Source organism: Somniosus microcephalus, chromosome 11 (genome assembly GCF_052327205.1).
Source record: "Somniosus microcephalus isolate GS21.2 chromosome 11, FLI_Smic_1.0, whole genome shotgun sequence".
Taxonomy (NCBI): Eukaryota; Metazoa; Chordata; class Chondrichthyes; order Squaliformes; family Somniosidae; genus Somniosus; species Somniosus microcephalus.
The window spans coordinates 40,404,310-40,424,213 of record NC_140997.1 but is presented as its reverse complement, the minus strand read 5'-3'; the positions used below and the strand labels follow the sequence as shown (position 1 = coordinate 40,424,213).

The window sequence follows — 19,904 nt, the reverse complement described above, 5'->3', positions numbered from 1 at the left end:
TATCCCCTTTACCTATCTCTTTTGTCCAATTAATATCAGGATAGTTGAAATCTCCCATGATTATTGTTCTATGTTTTTTACTAATTTCCCTAATTTGTCTGCATATTTCTTCCTTCACCTCCCTTCCACTATTAGGTGGTCTGCAGACTATGCCTATTAGTGTGATTGATCCTTTATTATCTTTTATCTCTATCCATATGGATTCTATTTTTGTCTTGCTGATATCTATGTCACTTTTCTCTACTGCCATTATGTTATCTCTAATAAGTACAGCTACTCCACCTCCCCTTTTTCTCTCCCTATTTTTTCTAAACATGTTATGCCCTGTAGTGTTTAATTCCCAGTCCTGATTTTTCTGTAGCCATGTCTCAGTAATCCTACTATGTCTGTTTCCTCACAACGTATGATTGCCTCCAGTGCCCCTGTTTTATTACAGACACTGTGTGCATTGCTGTACAGACAGTTTAACTCATTTTTAATAGGATTTCCTCTCACCTCACGTTTAACCATCTTTTTTAGACTTCTGTTCTATAGCTCTATTTATTCCCTTGCCATGAATGTCCTCCCTTACTTTATTCTTTCCTTTGCTATCTTTTCCTGTTTTGTTTATATTTAGGCTGGTTATGTTTCTTGTAGATCCCTCCCCCCATCTTACTAGTTTAAAGCCTTTCCTTTGGTGGAGGAGTCCAGAACAAGGAGGCATAACCTTAAACTTAGAGCTAGGCCGTTCAGGGGTGATGTCAGGAAACATTTCTTCACCCAAAGGGTAGTGGAAATCTTGAATTCTCTCCCCTAAAAAGCTGTTGACACTGGGGGTCAACTGAAAATTTAAAAAACAGAAATTTAGGCAAGGACATTAAGGGTTACAGAACTAAGGTGGATAGATAGATTTACGATATAGATAAGCCATGATCTAATTGAATGGAGGAACAAGCTCCACGGGCTGAATGGCCTACTCCTGTTCCTATGTTCCAACATCATCATCAACAACAACAACTTGCATTTATATGGCGTTTTAAAAAAAAAGACTTGCATTTATATAACGCCTTTCATGACCACCGGATGACTCAAAGGGCTTTACAGCCAATGAAGTACTTTTTGGAGTGTAATGTGGGAAACACGATAGCCAATTTGTGCACAGCATGCTCCCACAAACAGCAATGTGATAATGACCAGATAATCTGTTTTTATGATGTTGATTGAGGGATAAATATTGGCCAGGACACCGAGGATAACTCCCCTGTTCTTCTTCGAAATAGCGCCATGGGATCTTTTACATCCACCTGAGAGAGCAGACGGGGTCTTATTTAAGGTCTCATCTGAAAGACGGCACCTCCGACAGTGCAGCACTCCCTCAGCAATGCACTGGAGTGTCAGCCTAGCTTTATGTGACTGTGAACCTACAACCCTCTGACTCAGAGGCGAGTGTGCTACCCACTGAGTCACAGCTGAGACACAAATCGTAACATATCCCAAGTCGCTTCACAGGAGCATAATCGGACAAAAACTGACACCGAGCCAAAGGAGGAGATATTAGGGCAGGCGGCTAAAGGTGGCATCACCTGGAATTTATCAGTATCCAATATCCAGTATCCCCTGACAGCCCTACCTGACTAGGAGTTCAGCTCCACCCATTCACTCCACATTCCCATGAAGTACTTTCCTATCTTGGTGCTGCCAAAATGCCTGTAACAGATCTTCTGGGACAATGGACAGTCATGTGTACTTTACCACCAACCAAAATGTACAACAGCTATTAACACAAAAAAAAAATCAAACACTTCTCCACTAATTTCAAACGAATTAAAATAGAGGACAATCACACCAGGGCTCTTAGACACACACACAATGGATTTGGCAAAGAATACAATGTCAACAATAGACTCAGATGAAAGATTGGAGTCAGTTATTTAGTTCAACATTTTAAACTAAAGGAGTAAGTATTCTTTTCTATTCATCATAACACGGACTGTAAGATTGCTTGAGAAATCTACCTCTGTAATTAGACACCAAATAGACAAGTAATTACTATTGCAATGAAATAACCCACTTTGGAGACTTGTATCTATCTTGTAAAGCTATAACTGGGTTATAACAGAATACAACATTTGTGAGCAGGAGAAATTAATATGGATGAAATCAACAACAGCTTTAGAATGGACTGACATACATCAGTAGTGCTAGTTTGAATCATTCGCAGTATAGGCTTACAGTCTCCAAATACAGGTCAGCACTTGTAAAGCGTAAAGACGGGTTCATGTTTTGGTTGCAAGAGCAACTTCCCCACACCTGCCATGGGGTTGCCAACTCTGGTTGGACATATTCCTGGAGGTGTCATCACATGATCTCCTGCCTCCAGCCACCCCACCCCCACACTCCCGCCATTGGTCGCCCGACACGTCACCCTCGCGGCGCATCGCCTTCCCACGGCCAATTGGAAAGCAAAAAGACTCTTCATTACCCGATTGGATGATTCTTGACCATCAGTCAAACAACCGTTTTTTCCTCCCCATGTCCAATATTTTTATTACTAATAGACAAATGTGTTCAAAATATTTCTTTAAGGCCCCTCTGATTTTACTCCCTGGGCTGCTGGCAGCAGTGTCTTGGAGATTAGTCTTCAATTCCTGGAGACTCCGGTGCAAACCTGGAGGGTTGGAAACCCTAATTTGTAAAGAGTAAAGACAGGTTAATGTTTCAGGTGCAAGACCAACTTCCTCGCACCTGCTCCTGCTTGGCGATCACATTTTTGCCAGAAGTATGGAGGAAACCTAGGGATTTCTGGCAAAGTTACGGCAGCGGAACGGGAACAGCTCCGACAAAATTCTGGGCCCTCCCATTTCTGTATTACACGCGAAACGTTATCATTACAATTGCAGACTGACCTGCTGTGCATTTCCAGCAATTTAAAAAATATATATTTCAGATTTGTAGCAGATCTACGTTGACAGTCCAACGGCTTATTACCTGCTATGGTGTAGAGAGCTGTGACGACCAGCATCAGAACCGTCGAGAGGTAGAGGTTCCATCCAAGGCACACTTGCACAAACAAGGCTCCCGAGTACAGGTCTGTCTAGTGAGATAAAAGTGATATATTATTGTTTAGGGGAAAAAAATTTGCCGGGCTATGGGGAAAGAACGGGGTTAGTGGGACTAGTTGGATAGCTCTACCAAAAAGCCAGCACAAGCATGATGGGCCAAATGGCCTCCTTCTGTGTTGTATGATTCTATGACATTGTTGTCATTGTGTTGTCCTCCCACTCACTCAACCATTCTGTCTTTGACTTCTACTCTTTTCCTTCTCTATCTGAATCTCCGTAGGTTCTGTAGAAAGAGCTAATGAAACCTCTTCTTGAACCCTGAACCAACACCTTTTACTAACTTCAATGATATAATGGCTCCTTTTGTCTTTGGAACCTGGATTTATTTTCCTTGATCAGTCAGACAGGTTTTTGAGAAAGAAAATCCCTATAATCTCCAGTGCTAAAGGTAGACTTTAGATAAACTAACCAGAGGGCATCCATGATTAATAGTAATGGAATGAAAGTCTGCTGAAAACAACAGGTTTCAAATGACATGTTTGGGCATCAATACTGGTACAAAAAGTTTGTAATCATAAATGTTAAATATATAAAACTCTTTGCAATAAGAGAAAGAACAACAGAAGTGTGCTTTGGGAGACCACGGGCTGGATTTTAATGCAGGGGCGGGTTGGGGTCGTGTAATCCGCATTTCGTGTTATCCACCCGAATCTAAATCGATGTGGGAGATTAACTTAATTGGCCAATTGAGTTCCAACGTGTGGGAACCCATGGCAAATGAGTTTTTCCAGTCTGAAAGTCGCCTCCAATGATGTCATCATTGCTGCTGTATTCAAGGTCTGCAACAAGCCTTGCTTCTTCTGCAGACTGCCAACCTTTTGGCCTTTCAAGCTACAGGGACCTGGAGGAAGAATGGCTAGCCAGAGAGCTAGGGCTGCTCCGAGGTTTGATGACGTTGCCTTGCAGGCTTTAGTTGCGGGAGCAAGAGCACATAAAGAGGTGCTCTTCCATTCTTCAGGGAGGAAGAAGCCTCCCCAGCAGATCAAGGCTGTGTGGATCCAGGTGGCAGAGGAGGTCAACTCATTATCAGTAACCCGCAGAACCTGGATTCAATGTAGGAAGAGATTTCATGACCTTCTACGCACTGGAAAAGTGAGTATGAATTTCCTATCACCCTCAATCTGCTCCCCATTGCCTTTCCTCACCAGCACTCAGCTTTAGCAATCTCTTCCTCCACATCCTACTTGACACTGACATCCATGCACCTTTACCCATTCCCTCTCTCTCTCTATGCTCACATTCAACTAACTATTCGACTATGCAGCCCTCACACTCCCAATCACTGTGATGCTATGAAAATAACTGACAACACACAGGGAGGGCCCTTGGTCTTGCCACCTCACTCCATCTTTGTCTCCTTCTAAGTATCTATGCTATGGAATCTCTACACTCACTCCTTCATTCTCACTCAACCTCCACTTGTCTCCCTCATTGCAGGAAAAGAGAGCTCACAATAAGCGAGAAAGGGCAAGGGCAGGAGGAGGGCCACACTCAGTAGCCCACCTCACCCCCTGGGAGGAGGCGGTCCTGGAGACCGTAGGAGTGGAGGAAGATGCACAAGTGGGGGACGGACAGAGGGGTGCATCACAGCGAGCTGGTGACAGAATAGTTTTCCATCTCTCTCATTGACATTGCATGAGTCGCTGATAATAATTCTGAAGCTCTAACAGATGAACTAATGATCATCTGCAATATGCAATGTGCATGTAACCTTGGCATCACATCTCTGACTCTTTCCTTTACTCCCCCACAGGACCATCACAAGCACCCATCCCCACTAGCCAGGAGGAACAGCATGAGCCTCAAGACTCCTCAGAGGAAGCTGCAACCTCTGAGGGCGTAGCGTCAGCAGAATTCAGCGCACCCAGCACCAGCGTAGACACTCACACCTCGGTGGGACCTTCGGGACATAGAGTAGTGTTGTCACCTGGTGTATCACAGCTCACAAGTGAGCATCAGCAGATTGTGGAGACAGGGACAGCAGTGGAGAGTCCTAGTCGGAGGGCGCAGGACTCTGCCAGCTCGGCTCAGCTGCATGTCGACCCTTTGCCTCTGGGTCCATCCATAAGATCAGCGGTGCTAGAACTCCAGGAACAGATGCAGGAGTCTCTGGCAGGTTTTGTCTCCAGGGTCGCTGCGAGTGTGGAGCGAATGGAGGAGTCCATTGCAAACATGAGCAGAGCCTTTGTGGAGTCATTGGCGCATGAACGCATCACCATGGAAAGGATGGCAACCTCCATGGAGGTGATAAGTCGCCAGAGTGCAGAAAACATGGTGAGTGTTCAGAATAGAATGACATCTCTGGAGGAGCGATGGTCATCTATTGAACAGAGAAACCAGACCTTCATGGAAGTCCTTCTGAGTAGGACTGCCAGTGCAGATACGGGTCCCCATGGCCCCCCTGATGTGCAGCAAGGTGCTCTCAAGCCACTTGCAAGCGCTGAGGGGGACCTGACCCATGAGAGGGAAGTTGGTGGCAGACATCAAGGAAGTGGGGGCTCCTCTCCAAGCACTCACACTTCCATGCCACTGCAGAGCCCTCGGTCAGAGCCCCACCAGAGTCCACACCCATCTGAGATCAGCGTCTCAACCCCTGCACAGCCGCAGGAGCAGCAGACTGTTGCCGAGCCCTCACAGGTTCGCAACCCCAGAGGACGCCCGCCAAAGGTGTCGAGACAGGAGCAGCAGGAAAGTGAGCAAGGGGCCTCCACATCTGCTGAAGCCACAGGGGAAGCACCACGTAGGAGCACGTGTAAGAGAACGATACTGCACAAATAGTCACAAGGATAGTCACTTGGGTGAAATTTGATGTTTTCTGTGAAAAAGCCATCAGATGAATAATGTAAATAAAAAATCTGATGGCTACTGCTATAGTTGTGGCGTCTGTCATTTCGCGAATGGGACTTTCACATTGAGGGCTTAGGATTACTTGCAATTGTCAGTATGCTGGTCAAATTGCTAGGAATCCACTGGTCCTTGGCCATTGTCGATGCTCAGGTAAGAAGCTGCGAGGCAAAAGTGCTTGATTGGCTAGGCTAAGCAAATCTGGCCAAGATGAGTGCATTCCTTGCATCCTGGGCAGCAATGTTCTTGCGTACTGCTGCCGCTGGTTGATGGGCCTCTGCAAGATGTTCGTTTTCGCTCTCCTCCTCCTCCTCCTCCTTGGAGGAGGAGGAGGAGGAGGAGGAGATGTGAAGAGCCACTTGGTCCTCAGGAATCTGCAAGCCATGACACTGTGCTATGTTGTGAAGTGCACAGCAAACCATGACGATTCTGGAGACCCTGGCTGCTGAGTACTGCAGGGCTCTACCTGATCTATCCAGGCATCTGAAGCGCATCTTCAGCAAACCGATGGTTTGCTCGATTATGGCTCTGATGGACATGTGGCTGGAGTTGTAGCTCTCCTCAGCTTCGTTGGATGCTCTCCTCAAAGGCGTCATTAGCCATGTCTTCAGGGGATAGCCCTTGTCTCCAAGTAGCCATCCGTTAAGTTGGTCTGGCAAACTGAATAGCGGAAGCACACTAGACTGGCACAGTATGAAGGAGTCATGGCAACTGCCAGGGTACTTGGCACAAACATGCAAAATCTCCTTCGTGTGGTCACACACCAGCTGAACGTTAAGGGAGTGGAAGCCCTTGCAGTTGACAAAAATACCTGGATTGCGATGGGGTGCCCTAAGGGCCACATGTGTGCAGTCAACAACGCCCTGCACCCTTGGAAAGCCTGCCAGATTAGCTAATCCAACCGCACGCGCCGTGACACTTGCTTGATCCTTGGTGAAATGGATGTGATTGTGCGCGATGGCAAAGAGGGCATCGGTTACCTGCGTGATGCAAGTGTGTGCGGCCACCTGGGAGATGTCGCTGATGTCTGCTGCTGATCCCTGGAATGAGCCTGAGGCAAAAAAGTTGAGTGCGGTGGTGACTTTGACGTCCACTGGCAAGGGTTGTCCACCTGGTCCTCTGGGCTGCAGGTCTTGTTGCAGCATTGTGCAGATGTCACCCACTACCTCTCATGAAAGTCGGAGCCGCCTTTGGCACTGCTGCTCAGACATGTTGAGGTAGCTGACCCTGTGTCTGTAGACCCTGTTTAGGGGGTATCTCCTGCGCCGACGGGCTTCCATGCGCTGGCCCCTTCTGGCCTGTGCAGCTTCAAGTGGGTGAGCAGCAGCTTGGTGCTTCTGTTGTTGCTGCTGCTGTTGGTGCTGCTGTTGTTCCTGGTTCTGCTGGTACCACGGCTGGTCTTTGTCCTCATCTAATGTCCAGAAGGGAAGGAAATAAATGGCTCCCATGCTTCTGGTATATGCCTCAGTTGAGGAAGCGCTCAGTGAAGGTGGCGAGAGGGGTTTCCCAGCAGGTCACACTGGAGATGGGCATCAGGCTACAAACTTCCACAACTGTGGTTATGCCTTCTAAAAGTTCCCCCAGACCTGAGACTACAAAGTCCTGCCACCTGCAAATGATGGCTGATCAAATCTCCTATTTAATGGTTGAGCTGCAGCTGATAGTCAGCAATCCAATTGTGCTCCCACCAGGTTTCACTATTTCAGAACAGGCGTGTTTCACATGGGAAAAGGGTTAAAATTGCAAAGGCCTTTCAAAATGGCATTATAGAGCCAATTTAGTGCTTGTTAAGGGCCTTAATTGGAGGCGGGACGGAGACGGGACCATTGGACACGAATTAATGAAAATTGTTTGGAGGCGGGATGGAGTCGGGGTTGGGCCTGCATGCCAGATTTTGCAATTTTAACCCCCCACACGCCTCCAATCCCGCCTCCACGGCCCAATGAAAATCCTGCCCCACATATCTGTTAATGTGACAAATTGAGTAGTTCATTTAAGCAGTCATAAAAAGGGGTAAAAGTTTTCTTTCCATTTAGGACAAATGGAAACAAGATCTATGACTTACAATGGGAAGATTGTAGTCAATACAATTTCATCCAGCTGGTAACATATCAAAGTTTGCAGATGATACAAAGATGGGAGGGAAAGTAGTGAGTGAGGAGGACATAAAAAACCTGCAAAGTGACATAGACAGGCTAAGTGGGCAGAGATTTGGCAGATGGAATACAATACTGGAAAGTGTGAGGTTATGCACTTTGGCAGGAAAAATCATAGAGCAAGTTATTATCTTAATGGCAAGAAACTGGAAAGTACTGTAGTACAAAGGGATCTGGGGGTCCTGGTGCACGAAACACAAAAAGTTAGTATGCAGGTGCAGCAAGTGATCAAGAAGGCCAATGGAATGTTGGCTTTTATTGCTAGGGGGATAGAATATAAAAACAGGGAGGTATTGCTGCAGTTACACAAGGTATTGGTGAGACCGCACCTGGAATACTGCATACAGTTTTGGTGTCCATACTTAAGAAAAGACATACTTGCTCTCGAGTCAGTACAAAGAAGGTTCACTCGGTTAATCCCGGAGATGAGGGGGTGGTCATATGAGGAGAGGTTGAGTAGATTGGGACTCTACTCATTGGAGTTCAGAAGAATGAGAGGCGATCTTATTGAAACATATAAGATTGTGAAGGGGCTTGATCGGGTGGATGCGGTGAGGATGTTCCCAATGATGGGTGAAACTAGAACTAGGGGGCATAATCTTAGAAAAGGGGCTGCTCTTTCAAAACTGAGATGAGGAGAAACTTCTTCACTCAGAAGGTGGTAGGTTTGTGGAATTTGCTGCCCCAGAAAGCTGTGGAAGCTACATCATTAAATAAATTTAAAACAGAAATAGATAGTTTCCTAGAAGTAAAGGGAATTAAGGGTTACGGGGAGCGGGCAGGAAATTGGACATGAGTCTAGGTTCGGAATGGTCATGGCCCTGTGGGTAGTGGAGCGGGCCCAGGGGCCGTGTAGCCTGGTTCTGCTCCTACTTCTTGTGTTCTAATTCTGTGTTAGATTTCAGGAGATGGTTTTATTCATGTTCCTGGCTGGGTTGGCGATTGCCTTTACAGAAGGTAAGTACTGTAGAAAATATAGGGACAGAGTGATCTCCTGGAAGAGTTTCGATCGCCTAGATGGGTCGGAGAGGAATTTCCCAGATTTTTTCTCCCAAATTGGCCATTGGGTTTTTTATCTGGTTTTTCGCCTCTCCCGGGAGATCACATGGGTTCGGGTGGGATGGAGAGTGAAAGAAGATTTGAGGTTAGGATCAGATCAGCCATGATCTTATTGAATGGTGGAGCAGGCTCGAGGGGCCGATTGGCCTACTCCTGCTCCTATTTCTTATGTTCTTAAATGCAGTACTTTTTCAAGAGACTGAAGACTGGAGCTAAACCTAAGCTGGTATTCGGGATATCACAGTAAGCTTTTACTCTCATGATTATCATTGGAAACTATTGGGAGATCACCAGATGGCAAGACAGAGAGATACTGAGGGAGAAATCGGTACCTGTCTCTCCCGCTTTTTGGGCACAACATGAGAAAGGAACCAGGGTGGCGATGAGGAGAATTTTTTTACACAGCGAGTTGGTGTGATCTGGAATGCACTGCTCGAATGGGCAGTGGAAGCAGATCCAATAATAACTTTCAAAGGGAATTGGATAAATACTTGAAGGGGAACAATTTGCAGGCTATGGGGAAAGAGCAGGGGAGAGGGACTAATTGGATAGCTCTTTGAAATAGTTGGCACAGGCACGATGGGCCAAATGGTCCCTGACGTAAGAAAACTACTAGGCACTTGGTCTAAGCGGTAAACAAAGCTTTAATCAACTGTTTTACTACATGGAGGTCTAGTTGTGTCCTTCACTAGTTCCTGTTAAGAATGTCCTGCGCAAGCTGGGCCCGTGCCCAAGTATTTATACTCTCCCTGGACAGCGCCACCCGCAGGCCGCTCAGTATTATTTCATAAGTCTTTCTTTCATGAATGACTGATTCATGTCAGTCCCCTTCTGTGTTGTATGATTCTATATTCGGGAGACCAATTTTCCTCCGGAAGTGTGCCGGCTACCAATTTCTGAGTGCCCAGGGTTCCCGCCTAAAATTGTTAGGCCCATTAAATATACTAATCAGGGGCCGAACACCAGTTTTAGCATCCCCGCTGCCAAATTCAGCACAAACTGGGCAGAGAGTGCGCTGAGCGTGATCGGTCAGTATTTCCAGGTCTGCCACGACCTAACCAGCAGTCCTTAAAGGGTCCTCTGTTGGCCCGTGCTCGCCCTCAACCCATTCGCCTCCATCCCTCCCTGGGGTTACCTGCGGGCAGCTGACTTTGCGAAGGCCCCGACCGGCCAGCTACATCGGGACACCCGATTGGCGCCCGCAGCTTGTGGTTTTATGGATATGAGGCCCGAGGCCTAATTCATAGTGAGGCTGGGCCTTAGTCTTCAGGCAATCTGATCCTCCTCCTCTGGCTCCAGAAGGAAATTTTAAAAAATGAAAACTTATCTTTTTCCCTCTTCTGGCCCCCATCCACTTCCATGCTGGGTAGGCCTAACGGGAAACGCCCTGCCCCTTTCCGCTCAAGCCTCCTCGTAAAAATTGTGGTCGGGACCTGAAGACGTCATTGGAACCCGACATGCAAATGCCAAAAAGGCCCCTGCCGGCTTTGGGCAGGTATCCTTGCCGCCTGCTTAGTAGAGCAGACTAAAATGCAAATCTGTCAGCTCCAGGCTATTCCAGGGCGGGCAGGTAACTAACACTTTTTAATCTTGCAGAAGTTCTTACAAAGCAATTTCCTTAATGTCACAAAAGGAAATTGAAGAAATTGTTAGTGAACTAAGAGAATAAACCTTGAGGCAGAACAACGGGTGCAGGTTATCAAAGTACCAATGGACTGTCCAGAGTGACAGGACACAGGTCTTCATTGACTGTACTTTAAATGGAGCTCACTCAATTTTATAAAGAAAGAATTTCATTTTTATAGCACCCTTCACGGCCTCAGGATGTTTCAAAGCGCTTCACAGCTAATTAAATACTTTTGAAGTGTAGTCACTATTGTAAAGTAGGAAATGCTGCAGCCAATTTGAATACAGCAAGCTCCCATGAACCACAATGAAATAAATGACCAGATCATCTTTTATTTTTTTAAGTGATGTTGATTGTGCAATAAATATTGTCCAGGACAGTGTGAGAATGCCTCGGCTCTTCTTCGAATAGTGCCGTAGAATCTTATACATCCACCTGAGAGGGCAGACAGGGCCTCGGTTTAATGTCTCATCTGAACAATGGCACTTCCGACAGTGCGGCACTCCCTTGGCACTGCACTGGAATGTCAGCCTAGATAATGTGATACCAGTCTCTGGAGTGGGACTTGAACCCACGACCTTCTGATTCAGAGGCGAGAGTACTACCAACTGAGCCATGCCTTATCTGTGCTATTAACAGAATCTAATGAGGGAGGTCAGCATTTCCACATCAGGTGGTAGGGAAATCATAAGGCAAGCTACCCTGAGCTGCTCTCAACACATTTCCCATTGACAAGGTACACAGTGACACTGGCAATGTCATTGGCACTGATCACATGCCTGCCCTCTGCAGAAGGTGTGTGTTGCTGGGGTAGGAAGGAAGGAAGAGAAGTTTGTTTCCAAACGCTTAATATAATCTGGTTAAAGTTTTAATGTCTAACTGTTCGACAAGTCAAGAGGTACTACTATTGAAATTAGTTGTTAAAAATTGACAACTAACAGTGCAGATATGTACGGCCTGAATAAATAGTGATAATAGTTAATTTGGAGAGATTTATCCTGAGTTGAGACGGGTCTTACTATGTCTGGGTGTGCCATGCTAAACAAGATCGACAGAAAGTGATTTAAGTGTAATATAATTTGTAGGTGTGTATGTCTACTCACCTTTCCACTTTTCCACCCCCACAACAATCTCTCAACAGGGTGTGGCAATTTTTTGATGAACTCAAAGATGAGTGTACAGGTCAAAGCGGCTGGCTCGAAGGATTGTCTCGACAGTGTCAATCCAAATATATTAAAAACGGGGTAAAATGATTTTCAGCTACACATTGCTAGATCGACACAAAATGACTTTGATATTCACTGCTACTGCCATGAAGTTTATTGCGCAACAGTCGTTCTCAAGAAAAAGAAAATGTCTGACTGATGTAGATTAATATGGTGGGGGTGAATTTTCTCTTGGGTGGCAGTGTAAAATGGGCGATCGCGAATCGGCATCCCGTTTTACACTCAGTTGAAGTCAATGGAAAAGGCAGTCGAGCGGGGTGTAAAACGGAAATAACAACAGAAAACGCTGGAAAAACTCAGTAGGCCAGGCAACATCCGTGGAGAGAGAAACAGAACTGAGAAAAAAGCAGGAAATGAAACAGATTAAAAGGCCAGTTTGGGGGTTGGGAAATGGGGGAGGGGATGAAAGAACAAAGGGGAAGGTCTGAGAGATGAAGAGACATTAAGAGATATTCAAGACGAGACGAGATGGTAATAGGACAGGTAAAGAGACAAAAGATGGTTCTAGATGAAGTGTGAAATGCGCTGGCAGAATGAGAGACAGCTACCATGTGGGAGAGAAGAGAAAAAAAAGAAAAGGCACGCACCAAAGGTGTGGATAAAAAATATATAAAAATATAATAGGGGCCGAGGTTATGATCTGAAATTGTTGAACTCTATGTTGAGTCCGGAAGGCTGTAAAGTGCCTAATCGAAAGATGAGGTGCTGTTCCTCGAGCTTACGCTGAGCTTCCGTGGAACAATGCCACAGGCCGCAGACGGTGAGGTCCAAGGGGGAATGGAACGGTGAATTGAAATGACAGGCGACCGGAAGCTCGGGGTCACCCTTACGGACTGAACGGAGGTGTTCCACAAAACGGTCACCCAATCTGCATTTGGTCTCCCCAATGTAGCACGGTGGCATAGTGGTTAGCACTGTTGCCTCACAGCGCCAGGGACCCGGGTTCGAATCCGGCCTCGGGTGACTGTCTGTGTGGAGTTTGCACATTCTCCCCGTGTTTGCGTGGGTTTCCTCCGGGTGCTCCGGTTTCCTCCCACAGTCCAAAGATGTGCAGGTTAGGTTGATTGGCTATGATAAAATTGACCCTTAGTGTTAGGGGGATTAAATACGTGGGGTTACGGGGATAGGGTGGGATATGTGTTGGTGTAGGGGTTACGGGGATCGGGTGGGATATGTGTCGGTGCAGGCTCGATGGGCCGAAATGGTCTCTATCTGCACTGTGGGGTTTCTGTGATTCTGTGAATGTAGAGACCACATCGTGAGCAGCGAATACAGTATACTAGATTGCGAGAAGTACAAGTAAATCGCTATTTCGCCTGGAAGCGGTGTTTGGGGCCCTGGACAGTGGGAAGGGAGGAGGTAGAAGGGCAGGTGTTGCATCTCCTGCGCTTGCACGGGAAGGTGCCGGGCGAAGGGGAAGGGTGCTGGGGGTGATAAAGGTTGCCGATTCGCGATCGCCTGCAAGGCAAGTCTGATTTACCAGCCAATTCTTAGAATGTAGGATTGTAATTATACTGAAGAAGGGTTGTGTATGTTCTTAAATGGCTATGGTGTAGGAACGCCAAAGTTCCTTTCAGCGGCACAGCGGCTGGAGTTTTCAATTACTTCGGATGGGCATCAGTCATGCACTTTCAGTCCTCCAGAACATACTGGACTGTGCTGAACAGAATTCTTAATAAAAACATGTATGTAGTTACTTATGCAGGGGATCATATGTCCCCCGTAACGTGCAGTGAAGTAACACGGCCACTGCTGTTCAAGTTGTATGGTACAGTACCAGTACTGTTGCTGTTCAAATTACATAGTGCGATATGAGCCTGTAAACTTAATGCCTTCATCTGAAATTGCTTGCTCTGCTATTTCAGCAGAGGTACTCCCTGGTTAAAATAAATGGATTAACATGGGTTAATGCCTCCAGTAAATAACAGAGAGGAGAATTTCAGACAAACTCGTCAAGCGTTGCTATGGCCATGTCCTATAGTGTTATTTCAGGGTTGATGGTTTCGTAGCGGAAACCATCCCTTGCCGTCAGCTGTGGAACCCCAAATTAGTAAAGAAAAGAACACTTTAAAAAGACCAGCAATTTGAAGTCTGTGTATGTTGTGCAGAATTTCATGGTGGATCTGGTGTATTGGATAAAGAACATCCTATGCAGGATAAACATCAGGGCATGGATAAAGCATGCCTTTGTCTTATCACAACACTTTACAGGAGTATCTCAGGGAAGTAAACCTGCTCCGGCTGTTCTTCAACCTCGTGAACGTTATTGAAACAGAGGTTTAGTATTCTCATGGCTCCAGTCTCTACAGAATGCTGTGGCTCAGTGGTAGCACTCTCGCCTGAGTCAGGCGGTCGTGGGTTCACGTCCCATTCCAGAGACTTGAGCACATAATCTCGGCCGATAATCCCAGTGCATTACTGAGGGAGAGCTGCATTGTCGGCGGTGCCATCTTTCAAATAAGACGTTAAACCGAGGTCCAGTCTGCCCTCTCAGATGGATGTAAAAGATCCCATGGCCTCTTCTAAACCACACACAGAAACAAAAATGGAACCAGAAACTTTACTTACAGATATCTTTGTAAATACAGACAACAGCAGTGACAGGGCAGATAAATACATCCGAATCCTTTCGCCTCCAAATCTTTTTTGAAGGTATTCAGGCATGGTCACTATCTGTGACAAATATTTTGAAACAAACAAGTTAGCATAAACATAGCTAAGCAGAATCCACCCATTCACCAATTTTCTGTAACGAAGTTGTTTGCGAGATGCACCAGATGTACTTACCCCAGATGATATGTAGACAGGTACAAATACCCAAGCCAGCACCAAAAGCACATAGGTGGCCTGTTAAGACAATGAGAGAGTAAGTCCCTCACTAGCATAGATTACTATTCAGTTGCAGAAGCTGACTACTTGCTTATTGTACATGTAGGGTTTCCGCTTTGGGCGCAATCGCCGAGTCCAGTGCAAAATGCGCCCAAAATTGGGCCCATTTTGAAAAGTGTTTCCCTTCCCCCCACCCGCCAAGTTTCTGCTCAAATGCATTTGCATATTGTCGAATGCAAAATCTGCCGTGATTCAGCGTAATTGGGCAGCGTTTTAAAACCGAATTTAAAAAAAAAAAATTGCTTTAAAAATATTCCTTGATATATTTGAAAGTGGTAACTTGGTGAAGTTTGATTAATACAGCTGAAAATGGGTTTATCACATAAAATAAGCATTTTAAATCACAGTGTCAATCCACCACCTGCGAGTAACCCGATTTTAAATTACTGAAAATGATTTTTTTTTTAAATGTACAAAACAATTTTCTAGTTATATTCTAGTGTCAGCTGTGGCTCAATTGGTAGCACACTCGCCTCTGAGTCAGAAGGCTGTGGGTTATCATAAAGCTAGGCTGACACTCCAGTGAAGTGCTGAGGGAGTGCTGCACTGTCGGAGGTGCCGTCTTTCGGCTGAGACTTTAAACCGAGGCCCCGTCTGCTCTCTCAGGTGGATGTAAAAGATCCCATGGCACTATTTAGAAGAGGAGTAGGGGAGTTATCTCTGGTGTCCTGGCCAATATTTATCACTCAACCAACATAACAAAAACAGATTATCTGGTCATTATCACATTGCTGTTTGTGGGAGCTTGCTGTGTGCTAACTGACTGCCGCGTTTCCCACATTACAACAGTGACTATGCTTCAAAAGTACTTCATTGGCTGTAAAGCGCTTTGAGACGTCTGGTGGTCGAGAGCAGACGGGGCCTCGGTTTAACGTCTCGTCCGAAAGACGGCACCTCTGACCGTGCAGCACTCCCTCAGTAATGCACTGGAGTGTCAGTCTAGCTTTTGGTCATAAATAACAACAGAAAATGCTGGAAAAACTCAGCAGGTCAGGCAACATCCGTGGAGAGAAATTTGAGTTGATGTTTCGGGTCGAACCCTTCTTTAAAACTGGAAAGAAAAGAAAATAGATCGAAGGCAGGGCTGCGATCGGACAAAAGAAGTGAAAGAGACAAAAGAAGTAGAAGAGACAATAAAAGGTGTTCGAAGCCAGACGAGATGGTAATAGGCTGAGATTAGGTGTGAAGTGTACTGGCAAGGCAAGAGATAGCTGCCAGGTGGGAGAGTGAAATAAAAGGAAAGGGGGGGGGGAAAGGAGTGGAAAAATTACAGGTAAAAAATTAATAGGGGCCTGTTCTAATATCTTCTTATGTGGCCCAGTGTCAAATTTTATTTGATAACGCTCCTGTTTAGCGCTTTAGCGTTAAAGGCGCTATATAAATGCAAGTTGTTGTTGTTGGGGTAATTTTGACTTTGGATGAAAGTGTAAAATGGGTGATATTGGATCAACCGCTGTTATACATCTCTCCTGATTTTCATTTCCAGTCCCCAAATCGGGAGAGCTGTAAAACGGGGGCGCTGATCCGATATCGCCCATTTTACACTATTTCCCAAAGTCTAAATTACCCACAATGAGTGGAACCAGATACACAAATGATTCCTGTTAGGATGGCAAGTACATGGCTTGGAGAAATATTGGCCTAGAAATTAAGTTTGGGGCGGCCAGCTCGCTCGCGCCCAGAAATTACCACTGCGCGCGGAGCCACTTGCGCCCGCCGGAAATTCAGTTTCAGCGCCCCAAGTCGAAGCCGGCCGCAAATCAAGGGTTTCGGCGCCCCCGCTTGGGGTGCTGAAACTGAATATCGGCGTGCTAAGTGCCGCAGCGCCACCCGCTGCGGAGCGGCAGGCTGCGGTACTGCAGGCCTTCCTCCCTCTCTTAAGGGGGAGGTGCCTGCAACAGCGAGATCGCCGCTCGCTAGTGCCGGCAAATGAGCCCGGCACCACGGAGAAGTGCCGGGCTCCCGGAAAACAGCCGGCAATGCCGCGGGGGGGGGCGTGGAGGAGGCCGGGGAAGGAGGTGCGGGCAGGCGGCCGCCGAAAAAGCGGCCAGCCGCACCTCCACCTTAACTCGCCCCACTACCGCATCAGTTCGGCCCCGTTTTCTGGTCGCTGTTTGCGGCCGCCGCGGAAGAGGCGGCCGCAACTCAATATGGCGGTCGGGCCGGTAGCGGGGCGGTAGCGGGGCACTGCGCACACCGATGACGTCATCGGTGGCGGCGCAGCGCTACTGGCTAACGCCGCCATTACCGCAGCGCTGAATATCGGCGAAAGCTCAGCAAGTGGTGCAAAAGCCCTCTTTGGGCGAAAACTGGGCGCAAAGCCTACTGAATTTCTAGCCCATGATGTCCACTGAAAGTCTGGTTTCCCCCTAAGAAGAAGTATTGGTTGGATGATTTTGGTAACACCCATTAAGTAAGAGTATTGCTCAAGATGTATTGAGCGATTTATGGGTGCAGCACTGGGAAGTAATACTGATGCCATATGGCCTTGGGTGATACACATCAGCAGCTATTCTAAAGACAAATTACTGAAATCACACAAAATATATCCTGTGAACAGAATTGGCAAGTAAGTGAAAAATTTAAATTAGTGGGGCTTACCAGGTGAATGGATCGAGTGGCCTTGCTCAAAGTAATTCACTCATGGTGGTGAGGGTAAATGAATGACAGTGCATAGAGTGTGGTGAAGAAGTCCTACTTTGAAGAAGCTACTTTAGCAAGGGAAGCAAGCAAAGTTTTGGCGTTCTGGGAAGTTAGGAATTTCTGGAAAGGTTTTGGAGGTGGTTGGGAACACGGAAGTGAAAAACTGCAGGAAACCTGAGCGTTAGCAAGCACTGATCTGATTTTGCAGGAGATTTTATGGAATGTTCCCACAGTGTTTCATAAGAAGATAGGAAATAGGAGCAGGAGGAGGCCATATGGCCCCTCGAGCCTGCTCCGCCATTCAATAAGATGATGGCTGATCTTCTACTTCAACTCCATTTTCCCCACCCTATCCACATATTCCTCGATTCCCTTAGTGTCCAAAATCAATCGCTCTCAGTCTTGAATATACTCATCAACTTAGCATCCACAGCCCTCTGGGGTAGAGAATTCCAAAGATTCACAACCAAGTGAAGAAATTTGTCCTCATCAGTCCGAAGTGGCAGACCCCTTAATGTGAGACTATAGCCCCTTGTTATAGACTCTCTAGCTGGGGGGGGGGGAGGGGGCGGGAAACAGCCTCTCAGCATCTACCCTGTCAAGCCCTCTAGAGTTTCAATTTCAGTTAATACCAGACTGGGGTAGACAAGCTGTACAATGGATACAGCAAGCTGCTGAATGTAAAATAAACCTAGTTGCTGTCCTGTTATCATTCGATGCTGGGTTATTAAGGCCCTAAAATATAAGAATATCACGTCTATTGTTTTCGAGCTACGACTTTATAAGCTTAGGAACAACAAATATAGGGCAAAGCTTTGCTCTGTGTTTTAAGTGCAGCAAAATCATAAATTGTTCATTTTAAATGCTTCTACAGTTTTGATACACCTAGTCCACGGAGGAACTCAACCCCATATTGCCCAAAGGCCATTATCCAGTAAAGGCAGAAGCCACTTACTACCTCTGTATGCCAATCAGTCTGCCGGCTTTGCAGATTTTTGTGATTGGGCTCAGTTATAAACTGGCTCCGAGTTAAATTAAGCTAACTTAGTTGTGGCATTCTCGTTATTCACTCCTTTTTGGTCATGGGTTGGGCGTCAGCCCCAACTAAAAGAAACTCTCTCCCTCCATCAACAAGAAGAGTTCAAACAAAATAACCTGCACCAGTGTCAAACTGGTTCCTGGTGGGTACAAGCCCGCAGCACAAGACAACCCACAATTGGGAAATTTCCCTCAAAGAATCATAGAAATTTACAGCACAGGAGGCGGCCATTCGGCCCATCTTGTCCACGCCAGACAACAAAGAGCTATCCAGCTTAATCCCACTTTCCAGCACTTGGTCCGTATCCTTGTAGGTTACGGCACTTCAAATGCACATCCAAGTAATTTTTAAATGTGACGAGGGTTTCTGCCTCTACCACCCTTTCAGTCAGTGCGTTCAAGACAAATTCTCCTCAAATCCGTTCTAAACCGCCGACAAATTACTTTAAATCTATGCCCCCTGGTTATCGACCCCTCTGCTAAGGGAAATAAATCCTTCCTATCCATTCTATCTCGGTCCCATATAATTTTATACACCTGACTTAGGTCTCCCCTCAGCCTCCTCTGTTCCAAAGAAAACAACCCCAGCCTATCCAATCTTTCCTCATAGCTAAAATTCCCCAATCCTGGCAACATTCTCGTCAATCTCCTCTGTACCCTCTCCAGTGCAATCACATCCTTCCTGTGATGTGGTGACCAGAACTGCGCGCCGTATTCTAGCTGCGGCCTAGAAAAGAGGCTCCAAGGATAGCTGCTGTGGTAGATGCTAATCCTCAGAGGTTGGGACAATGTAGCGAGCTTTACTTTACATCTAACCCGTGCTATAATTGACCAAGGATTACTTGATGCTGACTCTGGATGCAACAAGAAAGGGAATCAAAATAAAGCGTTCTATTGCTCAGCACCGACTTCTCATCTTGAAGTGTCTAAACTGTTAAATGCAACTAAATAGACTGCATCGAGTTTTAATGATAGATGATGGAAAAATTGCAAATTTAAACAGATTTCCTCCTCATCCCACCCAAAAAAAAACAATGGCTAACTCGTGTGTTTTGCAGATCCAGGTTAATCTTACATTCCACTCAAATCCAGCAACAGCAATTCCTCCAGCTGCCCCTGTGCCAGCCAGTCCAATGAACAGTCCCGAACCTTCGCTGCTGGAAAATAGCGATGCCCCAATCTGTAATGGACAGAAGAAAAAGGGTGAGCTAATGATAAGGGATTGCTATGTTGGGACTGCTAGAAAGTGATTAATGGATGCCCTCTAAAGACCCAAACCATGCATTGCATTCAGATTGATGAGACTCAGTTCAGAGTTTCT

At 46.3% G+C, this 19,904-nt stretch overlaps 1 protein-coding gene across 2 annotated transcripts in view; it reads right to left on the bottom strand.

Annotated features, from left to right (window-relative positions):
- LOC147110504 (sodium/mannose cotransporter SLC5A10-like) overlaps positions 1-19,904 on the bottom strand; it is a 161,185-nt gene that overhangs the window by 126,805 nt on the left and 14,476 nt on the right. Inside the window, exons 3-6 of one of the 2 annotated variants that reach the window (XM_086000535.1) lie at positions 19,659-19,763; positions 14,801-14,860; positions 14,582-14,686; positions 2,968-3,073 (exon numbers count right to left, since the gene is read on the bottom strand). In XM_086000535.1, coding sequence (XP_085856661.1) covers positions 2,968-3,073; positions 14,582-14,686; positions 14,801-14,860; positions 19,659-19,763 — 376 coding nt within the window. The remainder of the gene's footprint in view (positions 1-2,967; positions 3,074-14,581; positions 14,687-14,800; positions 14,861-19,658; positions 19,764-19,904) is intronic. The other variant, XM_086000537.1, reaches the window with a different exon arrangement.